Consider the following 13,208-nt stretch of genomic DNA (forward strand, 5'->3'; position numbering starts at 1 on the left):
ATTAGTTTTAGCACTGCAGACAACATTCAGCTTACAACTTTGGATGACATAACGCCTGCTCACACCAGCCACATATGCAGTTAAGACCAATCAGATTTAACAGCTGAAAAAGGATGGTCTGTCAGTCCCGACTAAGATATGTCTTCATCGCAGCATTATTTGGTAGTACAGGATATGTTAACCATTTCACTAATATTATATTTTTAGTTTGTTTCTTTACAGTGATATCATCCATTTTTAATATCTAGACGACACAATACTGTAAACCGTAATTTTTTAAAAATGTTTAATGTAACCACTGAGGATGGAACAAGGATAACAAAAAAACGGTTATCATTTAAGTATTTTATACAATGTATTGATGCAGACTGTACATTCAATAAATTGTACTAAACCATCAGCACTGGGAAAAATGGCCTATATCTATTATGATAATTTTGGTGTCACCTACATCAAAAACAGAAAACTTTACATCCAAGTACCAACTGGTGTTTCACTTTGGAATCCCCAAGGACTATTATGAGCATGTCTGTTCTTTTTTCCTAGATTTGCTTTACAATGCACTGACACAGATAGGTCTTGTGGCAACGATAGGATAGGGAAGGGTTACGAGTGAGAAGAAAGTGACTGTGGTCTTTATTAAGGTACAGTTCCAGCATTTGACTGGTGTGAAAATGGGAAACCATGGAAAACAATCTTCAGGACTTCCGACAGTGGGGTTTGAATCTACTATCTCTCGAATGCAAGCTGACAGCTACATGACATAAACCGTGCAGCTAGTTGCTCGGTGCATGTTTGCTGAAGATTTTCACGGCAGATTACTCTGTAACGTAGCTTGAAATAACACCACAGTTAGGGCCCTTACACACGAGCGTTTTTCTGCCATCGTTATCGACCACAAAGAATGGTTCATGTATGGTCAGTTGTCACCGCTTTGCCGCTACCATATAATACAATGGGAAAAATGCTTTCCCTTTTCAAACAAACGTTTTCTCAACCACATGTGAACCAGTCGTCAGCTGTAGCTGATCCTATCCAATGACCACAGCCTGACTGCAGTGCTTTCCTTTTCACTCGGGCGACATTTCAGCCACATTGTGACAACAGCGGCAAGTTTGCCGAGCTGAGAGGATCAGATGGTTAAAGTACTGACTTTCTGAGCCCAAGTTGGCAGGTTCGATCCTGGCCCAGTCCAATTAACTGGTTCAGTCCAGTGACATTTCTGGGTCCTCGCATGAGCAAAAGAAGTACAGCCTCCTCTTCAGAATTCATACTGTGAATGACTGAAGTTCCACTTGCTGAACGAAATTACTCCATACATGGTGAAACTAGCTGGACTACATTTTGACGTTGGCTTTAGCCACAAAATGTGGTCATACTGAACTACAGAAGTGGTCGGGCTGGCGAAAAGGAAGCATATTTTTGTAGTCTACAACAGCGACAAAAAAACGCTTGTGTGTAAGGGTTCTTAGAAATGGAAAGCTCATGAACATTGGAGCGACAAACCTCCTTCATAAATAAATTGGAGGCTCTGTTTAGAATTTTCTTCCATCCCTGTTCACTGTACCTCTCTCTTCCTCACAGTTGAGTGAATAAGCTAGTTAACTTTAACATTATATTTGTCTTTTGATCATAAGACACACAACAATAATTGTTCAATATCTGAAGCCAAGAGATAGAGAAAGAGAGAGAGATACATAAATTTAAAAAAATTTAAAATGCATTATTAGGATTCAGACCACAGCCGTCTTTGTGCATAGCTAGTTACAATAGTTATTTCCTTCCAACTGTTCAAGAGTTGCAATAGTATTATAATAGCTTTAGTTTTAACATTAGCCACTACGGAAAGTTGAAATGATTTTGATAATCAAATCAGAAATTATTTTGAAGAAATCCAAATTACCCAGATAGTTCTTTCATGATAGCAATTAAACTGGTTCTGGTAAACAACACCCACAATGCCACAATATCTTCCTCTAAGAAAAAATACTATTTCTTACTTCCATTGCTGTGGATTTTAAGAAATGTTAGGTTGTTGGAATTTGACCAACAGGGTTTCTTTATTGTACCAGAAGCCAATGAAGCAGACCTGTCATATTTAAACACCTTTCAATTCCTGGTCTAGGACCTACAATCTTGGGAATAGGATGAATGAATACTGTTCAAATGTATCGGTGGTCAGTTCTCATGGAAAAGGAATACATACCATTATTATACTTAGCAATAGTCTTACAGATCCCATATTAATGTATACACTATAAACAGATCAAACCTAAGACTGTGAAATAAAAATCTCAATTGAAATTGATTGATGGAGGGGGGGGGGGGGGGGGTAGTGCAACAAAATCTTGACTGCATGGTTCTTACAGTTATCCACAATATTTTCTCTGCACTGTCAAAAACACTCCATTAAAATGTATATGAATATGATAATCTGGTTGATCTGATTATATGATTTTACCTCTTTCTGAAACCTCTTGTCAAAATCAGCAAGTCTTGTTTCATATCGGTCCACCACTGCAAGAGAAAAATACAACATTCATTATTAACATGAATATTATTTAAACTTAATAATAATAATAATAATAATATCCGTTAGAAAAACAAGAACCAGCAAGACATTAAAGTGAATTATGAGGAACACTTTAATGAAAATAAAAGCTATCAACCAGCTTTATTTCCACTTTATCTTTACCATTAAAGAGTAACTTGTATGCTAGTCATCAATATTAATGAGGACTGGAACCTCTTATTATCAATAATAATTTAAAAATATGGTTTTTTTTTAAATACACGATATTTTGAGAAATTGTAGCACTATTCAATTCTATTCTATTCTATTGAAAGTTCCTTTGTAAGGGAAAGCATCTGACCAAAATAGCTAAAGGCAGAAATATTGAAGACTTCAGTAAATGTGGACCTAACAAATGTTCCGCTACATGACTGAGAATATTAACATGCTATCCAGTTCCCTAGCATTCCAAGCAAAGCTCTGATTTATGTAATCAGAACGATTCTCATTTCAGATACACTGTTCTTCGGTACTGCCAGGTACTTTATATTTCTTTCCAAACTTTTTTTTTTTTTTTTTTTTTTTTTTTTTTACCATTGGCTATACGATCGTCATGTTACAATGGTTTCATCGGATATTTTAAAGACCTACCTAAATGTTGTTCGTGGCCCTCCAAGTAGAATGACACTTGTATCTCAACATCGCGCGACATCCTTCTATACGGTACTTCACAGAACAAAATGCAAGTGACCGTGAAAAACCCGACTACATTTTGTAAATTATACCGTTACTCGGAACTCGAACCTGACACCACTCGGCTACTAAACAGATGCATCATCAATAGCGCCGGTGTGACCAGCAAGGAAGAAGTTATTCGACACTGGGCTCGGGTAACACTGATCCTGTTCGTGCACCTTACTGCTTCCCAACTGAAATACTTAACTGGTGGCGAAAGAGCAACCACCTGCAGTGAACCCCTCTCACTTTCACCCTCCGAATATCCGACAGTCCTGCTCCGATGCTGGTCTGCAAAAGTTTATTACCTGCGAATCACACTTGTCTCGTTTTCGGTTCACCGGAACAAGGAGCTGGCAGCTGTATTGTGTCATTCACCGCTTTAAGTTCGTTTATTAAAATATTAATAGCTTCAAAATCTCTATGTTTTCATTTATGTGAAATGGGTTTCTTTTTAGTTAACTAAATACAGTGGGCAGACTGTACGTAAAAGGTAAATACTTCAATGTCATACATAATACAATATTTCTTTGATTATTTAGTGTTTCTTTTAATAATTCAATGAAGTTTTTTTTTTGACCGAGCAAGTGACCGTGAGGTTAGGGTCGCGCAGCAGTGAGCTTGCATTCGGGAGAAAGTGGGTTCGAATCCAGGATTACTTGATTCGAGAACTGAAAAAAAAAAAAAAAAGAAAAGAAAAGCAGCTCGATTTGTTCTGAGTGATTTCCGACAAAAGAGTACCGTTACGAAAATGTTGCAAAGTTTGGGCTGGGAAGATTTCCGAGAAAGGAGATTAGCTGCTCGACTAAGTGGTATGTTCCAAGCTGTCCGCGGAGAGATTGAGTGGAATGACATTAGCAGACGAAAAAGTTTGAGTGGTGTTTTTAAAAGTAGGAAAGATCGCAATATGAAGATAAAGTTGGAATTCAAGAGAACAAACTGGGGCATATATTCGTTTCCAAATTATTTGCAATAATTTACGAAGATCCAAGGAAAACAACAGATAGGAAATCTGCCACCTGGGTGACTGCCCTAAATGCATATCAATGTTGATTCATTGATTACCGAACTCGATAGCTGCAGTCGCTTAAGTGCGGCCAGTATCCTGTAATCGGGAGATAGTGGGTTCGAAACCCACTGTCGGCAGCCCTGAAGATGGTTTTCTGTGGTTTCCCATTTTCACACCAGGGAAATGCTGGGGGCTGTACCTTAAGTAAGGCTTCCTTCCAACTCCTAGCCCATTCCTATCTCATCGTCGCCATAAAACCTGTGTCGGCGCGACGTAAAAAGCAACTTGCAAGAAATTGATTCATTGATTGATCGAATCCCACTGTCAGCAGCCCTTAAAATGGTGTTCCATGGTTTCCCATTTTCACACCAGGAAAATGCTGAGACTGTTCCTTAATTACGGCTACAGCCGCTTCCTTCCCACCCCTAGCCCTGTCCTGTCCCATCGTTGCCATGAGACCTATCTGTCGGTGCGACGTAAGGCCAATTGTTAAAAAATAATGGTCCTCTTATTACCTTGTTCTAGTTGCAGGGTCACGGATGAACGGGGGTTATAGCGTAATAGTAATAACAGAAATCTCACCTCTATTTCGAACTACTTCCATATTTTTCAAACAAGTCAAGACATTGAATTCCGATTAATAATGAGTTCAGTAAGTTACAAACATAGCTTCTTCTTCTTCTTCTTCTTCTTCTTCTTCGTATTATTATTATTATTATTATTATTATTATTATTATTATTATTATTATTATTATTATTATTATTATTATTATTATTATAACAAATACACTGCAGCTGGGAGATATCCTGGTGAGAATGCTTGTTTACTGTGATATCAACACCACAAGGCAAACAATTACACGAAAGCAGAATATTACGAGGTGGTGGTGGTAGTAGTAGTAGTAGTAGTAGTAGTAGTAGTAGCAGTAGTAGTAGTGTTTACAAAGAGACATATTTAGCTTACATAGGTTATCACTTACATTGTGATCGTTCTTGGTTGCTCTTCGTTTCAGCAGCAAGCAAAGCCTGCTGTTGACATTCGGTCAGTTCATCGAGTTCCTTGCGGTGTTTTGTTCGTTCGTCGACTATCATGTCCTGCATTCGTCCATAGCTTGCCTGCAGTTCCTCTGAAAGAATTACAACAATTTAATAAGCTGAAAAGCATTGCATTTACAAAAAATCAGTACATTAAAGGATTATTTTTTACTCATATGCAAAAATTTCAGGATCAATTTTATAGAACATTTAAAATGCAGAAGTATAGATAACGAAAGTAATAATATAGGTACTTGTTATGCATGTTCATAAGGAATCATACGTTGCTCAAATAACACATATTATTCTGATTTTTTTTAAAAAAGTATAGACACTGAGCGAGTGAGTATCAAGCGGATGTAGTTGAATACGATGGCCAGGTGAACCGTTAGATCAAAACTGATATCAGGAAAATTTCTACCCTCTGTTGGCTACTAAATGTACTTTCGCCATCATACTTATTCGGTTCGTATTCGGCCTCAGCTATAGTCTCGCTGTCTACATTTTTTGCCTACCCCCTCGCATTTCTATTGTAGAAAAAAAGGGAGACTTAGTTGTACACAAAATGTGCGATTTTTGCAATCACTCATCACGAGTGCTGTTGCTTTTTGAGAGCAACCTGCACCAATAGTGTTTGTTTATAATGAAGCTCCACACCCAATACTGAATGACTGACATTCATTATTTATTGATGTATTTATTTGCCAGAACAACACCTTTACAGTATCTATGGAAGGACAGGCCCCTTACATGTAGTGCCCGCTGACCTGTTAAAATAATCACCTAAACTAAAACAACATAAAGACTATTTCCTGGTTAAGTAACAACGTATAGATGATGATGATGATGATTATTATGCTTGTTGTTTACAGGGGCCTAACATCGAGGTCATCGGCCACTAATGGTACGAAATGAAATGACAAATTAAAAGCCCAAAAACATGGATGGATGGATGGATGGATGGATGGATGGATGGATGGATGGATGGATGGATGGATGGATGGATGGATGGATGGATGGATGGATGGATGGATGGATGGATGGATGGATGGATGGATGGATGGATGGATGGATGGATGGATGGATGGATGGATGGATGGATGGATGGATGGATGGATGGATGGATGGATGGATGGATGGATGGATGGATGGATGGATGGATGGATGGATGGATGGATGGATGGATGGATGGATGGATGGATGGATGGATGGATGGATGGATGGATGGATGGATGGATGGATGGATGGATGGATGGATGGATGGATGGATGGATGGATGGATGGATGGATGGATGGATGGATGGATGGATGGATGGATGGATGGATGGATGGATGGATGGATGGATGGATGGATGGATGGATGGATGGATGGATGGATGGATGGATGGATGGATGGATGGATGGATGGATGGATGGATGGATGGATGGATGGATGGATGGATGGATGGATGGATGGATGGATGGATGGATGGATGGATGGATGGATGGATGGATGGATGGATGGATGGATGGATGGATGGATGGATGGATGGATGGATGGATGGATGGATGGATGGATGGATGGATGGATGGATGGATGGATGGATGGATGGATGGATGGATGGATGGATGGATGGATGGATGGATGGATGGATGGATGGATGGATGGATGGATGGATGGATGGATGGATGGATGGATGGATGGATGGATGGATGGATGGATGGATGGATGGATGGATGGATGGATGGATGGATGGATGGATGGATGGATGGATGGATGGATGGATGGATGGATGGATGGATGGATGGATGGATGGATGGATGGATGGATGGATGGATGGATGGATGGATGGATGGATGGATGGATGGATGGATGGATGGATGGATGGATGGATGGATGGATGGATGGATGGATGGATGGATGGATGGATGGATGGATGGATGGATGGATGGATGGATGGATGGATGGATGGATGGATGGATGGATGGATGGATGGATGGATGGATGGATGGATGGATGGATGGATGGATGGATGGATGGATGGATGGATGGATGGATGGATGGATGGATGGATGGATGGATGGATGGATGGATGGATGGATGGATGGATGGATGGATGGATGGATGGATGGATGGATGGATGGATGGATGGATGGATGGATGGATGGATGGATGGATGGATGGATGGATGGATGGATGGATGGATGGATGGATGGATGGATGGATGGATGGATGGATGGATGGATGGATGGATGGATGGATGGATGGATGGATGGATGGATGGATGGATGGATGGATGGATGGATGGATGGATGGATGGATGGATGGATGGATGGATGGATGGATGTGAACTTAAAACGATCAGTGGAACCGACCCACAGTGCCTCACATGCACAGAAGCTGGCTTAGAACAAAAGTATTACTGACCAAGGGACCGCTTCTATAGCACAATACTGAATCGATGATGCTTGTAGTCGAAAAGGAGTCCAAAATCCAAGTCAGCGGCCCCTCACAATGGTACTTATCGCTAGGTAATGAAATTCGCACATGTATTACAGACCGACTGTGTTTCGCACATTGCGGCCCCATTGACAGGCAACGCAAACCTATGGTGTTCATCACCTGAGTGTACTAACCACAGGGACTCGTACTATCCCATGGTGTCGCTCATATAGTGCTGCTAATCACAGGTACTGTAAAAGCCGTCACGCTCTCGTTTGCTACTAATCACAAACCTATTTGGTACCCAACATAGTGGTACTACGCGCAAGTAAAAGCGACCCATGGTGTCCCCCGCGTGGTGGTACAAATCACAAGTAGTTTAATGGTTCTAATTTGATCATCTCATGGTCGTCCCTTTTAGTCGCCTCTTACGACAGGCAGGGGATACCGTGGGTGTATTTTTCATCTGCGCCTCCCGCCCACAGGAGGTTAACAAAGTATAATTTATACCTATTTCTCATTTGCACAGCCATCACTCTCTGGTCCGTTCTTTCACATATTAACACATTTTCTCATCGCATATGCTTCCTAACGTAACATTTAACCAAATTTACATTGTAGACGCGGTGACGAACGTACCACTTACTATAAGTAACGGTTAAATTCAAACCTTCATTATCGGAGAATTCTTCCTCGTGAACAATCGACATTTTCTTCTGAAGACGCGGAGCAAAGTTCTCTGCGAAACGTAACGAAATTCCTCTTATTTTTTTTTATTTTTTTTGACACGGCTTAAGCCCAAAAAGCCTATATTATATCCACAATTACGGGCCGCGAAAGCATCAATGGGAACATACTTAGGCCCTACCTTTTCACATTTAATATTGGCGGGGAGGAAGATACACCCCTTTTCCCCTGCGGACGAAGCTGTACAATATGATAGCGGAGAGTCGAGGGAATGGTGAAAGGTGAATTGGCCCCCGTGAGGGACGTGTGCAAGAAACTACGTGTCAAACAGAACAAGACCTACTTCATCAAATATGTCGCAAAACATGGATGTTAGGTCAGTAGTTTTCTTGATTTCAGCATTAGCCTTGCAGAATCACGCCCGTTCGACTCGGTAACGACTAGTTTGTAGGAAAGAAACCAGGTAAACGCAGCCTCGGGTGTAGTAAATGGCAGGAGTTGTAGAACTTGATGCAAATAACTGTGCCGCGTGTAGAAACCAAAAATCGTACTCGCCCACCAACCGGAAAAATTGTTTACATCTTCAGTTAAAAAAGTCTTAGTTCCAATATCTCAGTCTCACGCTGGTGGGCGCACTGTCAACATGACCTTGTAAGAAATGGTGAAGTTTAGCTAAACTCTGCTACCGATCATATCATGTCGTTACTAGCACTCTGCTTGCAAATTATGTTAACGCTGTTTAGGTCTGCAGTAGACTGAACGATATAGCAAGCTTAAAAGCCAGAAACGGCAGTGCCTAGGCTTCTCGTAGCACGTTGTTGCAAAGCTGGTCACTGACTGCTAACTTTCCGGGTATTTAATTTCAAAACACTAAATTAAGGATTTGACGAAGTTATATCAAAATCTGAAAGTGCTAGAGAGAACTAAACAACGCGCGTACTGCTTTTGATATTAGGATATCAGTCATCCTGAAGGAGCAAATATATACGGCAAAACAGCTTGTTTTTGAAGAAGCCCACCTGCATCACTTAAAAGGTGTCTGCAAAGTTGGAGGATGTTTGAAAGACCTTCCGTTCGCTTTGATGCCGGCCGCGGATCCAGTGAATGTGGTGAAAGGCCTTTCAGGGCTGTAGAGCTATGAGGTTATGTTACCGCTACACACGTTCAATTCGGCTTGTCAATTCGATGTGAACAAGCCGAATTGACCGTGTGTATGGAAAAGTTTGTTCAAACGACGTGAGTTCAAGCCAGAAATTTGAACTGATGGCATGATGGAAATTCATCATTTTTGCTTGACACATCGGCTTGACGGCAAGCCGAATTGATCGTGTGTGTTGGAGCGTCAATTCAGTTCCTCAAATCAGCTGTTCTGCGCATGCGCACTAGTGATTGACAAGTGTCCCGCGTATTTTTTGCCGTGTGGGTAGTCAGGACATTGATAGTCCTTTTTCAAGTGACACCAGGCTTTGCTAAAGTAGTTTTTTATTTACATTTATTTACCTCTAAAGATTATCATAAAGTGAAACGTGAGGCAGCTTATAACAAGCTCGTACAAAAAGAGATCGATCCTCTTGCCAACAAAACACTAATGACAAAGAAGATAAACAGTTTGAAAACTGCATTTCGTAAAGAACTGTGTAAAACAGACAGTTTGGTAAGTGGAATGAGTGCAGACGACGGGTATGTACCTAAAATATAGTACTTCGATCCTGACGAATCAAGAGGTGCCAACGATGTCCAAATATTCGTTATCAGTGTCCTTTATCAACGAAGAAACACGGGACAGCAGATCTAGATATATTTCTTCGTTCATCCGCAAATAATTAGACTAATCCTTGGGGTGAAACCGAAGCTCTTTTAAAAGGTTAACATGGGAGTACTGGGCTCGTTTTAAAAGCCAGTCTTTAACCCACACATTCCGCTTTTATTGATGCCTTCCTTTCACAATTACACAACCCACTGCACCATACATCAGTAATAACTCATCGTCCGAAAACACTAACTTGCAATTTCCGAAACACAAGCACGACCAAATTTTGGAGTTAACCACATCGAATTGACACACCAAACTGAACGTGTGTATGTGATTGCTGCGTCAGATTTGTCAATTCTAAATGACAAGCCGAATTGAACGTGTGTAGCGGACTTTAGATGTGATTTGGTTTTAAATATCACTAGGCTGATCTGGTATCGAAACCGCCAACACTGTCCCTTTTCCAGTAATATGCCAGAATTTCTTTAATGTACTAGTACATTTATTGACAGGAGTCTCTCAAATTCAAACACTCTTAACCCTCCTCTATTTCTTTTAACATTTTAAATAAAATGCTGTAAATTATATTTATTGGTACTAAGCAACAATGACACCAAATGGAGTAGTTGGTTTGCTAATTATTGCTGTCTGAAGGCAGTCCACAGGCACTCGAATACGAACGACAATGAAGTACACACTACGACCCCCATGCCGGTATTTGACGTAACGAATGTCTCATTTTGTATCGGCAGTCTTTTTCTTTATTTACAGTATTGTTGGCCACACACAGTACAATTTAAATAGGTTCTTTGTTGTGGAACTCATTGCTGACTGCTACTAGCATTAAAATGGATATAAAATGTATGGTTCTGTCTACTCCAAGAACATTCATAAGGAGTAACTTGCACCTGACGGCTGCTGAAATATTCTCCGAAATCAGTCATTTCTTCTATGGAATAAATTTTTGGCACGACAGTGAAACAACTGGAGTGTAAAGCTGGCAACTAGTGAAAGAACTCCGTGCCACATGTGCACAGCTCTATCCCGTTCGAAAAGTGAAAAGTGTAAGAGAGCTAGACTATAGACCTCGTGCGCATGATGGGTGCTACGCTCTGGCGGCAAGTCACTTAAACAATCAGGGGGAGTCGAAGTCGAGTGCCTGTGCCTGTGTTGGTCTTGTTTATACTGTTTGTACTGTTCTCGAAACAGTAGAAAAAATTTTCTGTGGTGGATTGCAACTTTACGTATATTAACTGTCCTCCTGACAGTAAGTTTTTTGTGTTTTCAAATAAAAAGCAGCATGAAATTAGAAGAAATGCCTGGATTGCGGCACTGAAACAACAGACTAGTTATGGTAAACCATAGGAACCCACGAATAACTCGCGTGTTTGTTATCGGCATTTTGTGAATGGAATGCCTTCGAGAGATCCTGACAGTCCTGGTTATGTACCGAGATTGTTTGTAAAACCGTTTGTTTCGATTGAACGTCAGCAAGAAGAGGAGCACCGAGTGACTACTAGATACAAGAGGCGAAAACGGAGACGTAAGAATGCTGAAACTAGTACCACGGAAGATTTTCAAAATCATACAGTGATTCAAGCACGCAGACTGAAGTGATGCGCACCAATGGTAACAAAACCAGTGTGAACGTGTTACTTTCTGCTCTGAAAAATAATTGTGAAGCGGAAGTTCAAACAAATTTTCCAATGCCTTGAGTGAATATACAGACGACGACTGACACTTACTTTAAGAGAGATTGTGGTGTTCACGTGGACTTAGTGGACACCAAATATATATTTCATGGATACAGGCCAGTGAAAGACAAGGAACAACATCATCTTGAAATAGCAGGTTGTTAAGTTTGCAGTGCTCTTTTATTCTCTTATCCGTGTTACCCTCTGTTCATCAGAACTGCACATTTACCGAAGAAAACGTGCTGCTTCTACTGCTAATAAAATGTAAACTCGGTATTAGTTTCGCCACTCTAGGCGCAATTTTTAACTGTCATACGACTTCAGCATCTGCTATTTTTAAATTCGCTCTCCATCATATTTTTGAGAAAACAAAGGAGTGGATTTTCTGGCCACAATGATCCACTATCAAAAGCACAATGCCTAATGCTCTTGAAAAACACTTGAAAATTGCACGTGCATTATAGATTGCAGTGAAGTGCCATGTGAAAGACCTAACAGTGCTCATCAAAGAATTTTAATGTTTTCTCATTATAAGAAATAATTTACAGTCAAATTTCTTGTTGTCATTACTCCATCAGGTTACATTTCTTTTATAAGCAGTACTTCTCAAGTGCCTTCCGTTCGTTAGCTCTGCCATATCTCACTGCAGGAATATTTAAATTCTTAGATTAAAGAAACGCTAATGTCAGCCTTTCGTAATCGCCATTCTGTAGAGTTTTGATCTGGTGTATATTCTGGCTGGCCGAAATGCCTAACTTCCTTTGCTGGAACCAGGAAGGACATAAAGATTGTTCCCCTGTCTCAACTGCAATTTGAGGCTTCTGTCAATTTGTTACTTTAACATTTTCACAACAAAATTTAAATATATTATTTGGCAACATGCACTCATTTGTGGAAGGTAGAGATATGTTACCTCCAGGCAAATTATACACAATATGGCATCTTAATAGTTTATTAACTGTTTGTTTGCCCAACTGGTTAAGGCACTGAAATAAGAAGTCCATTAGCTCTACGACGCTTCCAACGATGTTTTGAACTATGCAAGTAGAGGTACAGAAAGATTCACCTTCACACTCTGCTTTCAAGATTTTCGAGAAAGCACAGTCTATGACTTTAACTTTTACTTAAGGATTCAACATTTTCACTTTCCGACGCGTAATAAATTGGCCGCTTATCTGATGGTCCGTTTAGTATTTCTTCTGCATTTTCTCTTTAAAATACTCTGCAATAATGTTTTAAGGTTCCTCCCATTGTTGCAGAGAGGAAGTCTGGGAAGAATCCCTCTCAGTATTGATATAAATACACAATGCAGAAATATGTTTACAGCATTGTGAAAGTCCGGCTTTGCAATCGCACTCATC

The 13,208-nt window shown here is 40.3% G+C and overlaps 1 protein-coding gene across 1 annotated transcript in view; it reads right to left on the reverse strand.

Moving 5' to 3' along the window:
* The window catches only part of LOC136881192 (uncharacterized), a 159,471-nt gene that overhangs the window by 36,656 nt on the left and 109,607 nt on the right, over positions 1–13,208 (reverse strand). The window contains exons 4-5 of the mRNA XM_067153885.2: positions 5,237–5,383; positions 2,462–2,517 (exon numbers count right to left, since the gene is read on the reverse strand). Coding sequence (XP_067009986.1) covers positions 2,462–2,517; positions 5,237–5,383 — 203 coding nt within the window. The remainder of the gene's footprint in view (positions 1–2,461; positions 2,518–5,236; positions 5,384–13,208) is intronic.

This window comes from Anabrus simplex, chromosome 9 (genome assembly GCF_040414725.1).
Source record: "Anabrus simplex isolate iqAnaSimp1 chromosome 9, ASM4041472v1, whole genome shotgun sequence".
Taxonomy (NCBI): Eukaryota; Metazoa; Arthropoda; class Insecta; order Orthoptera; family Tettigoniidae; genus Anabrus; species Anabrus simplex.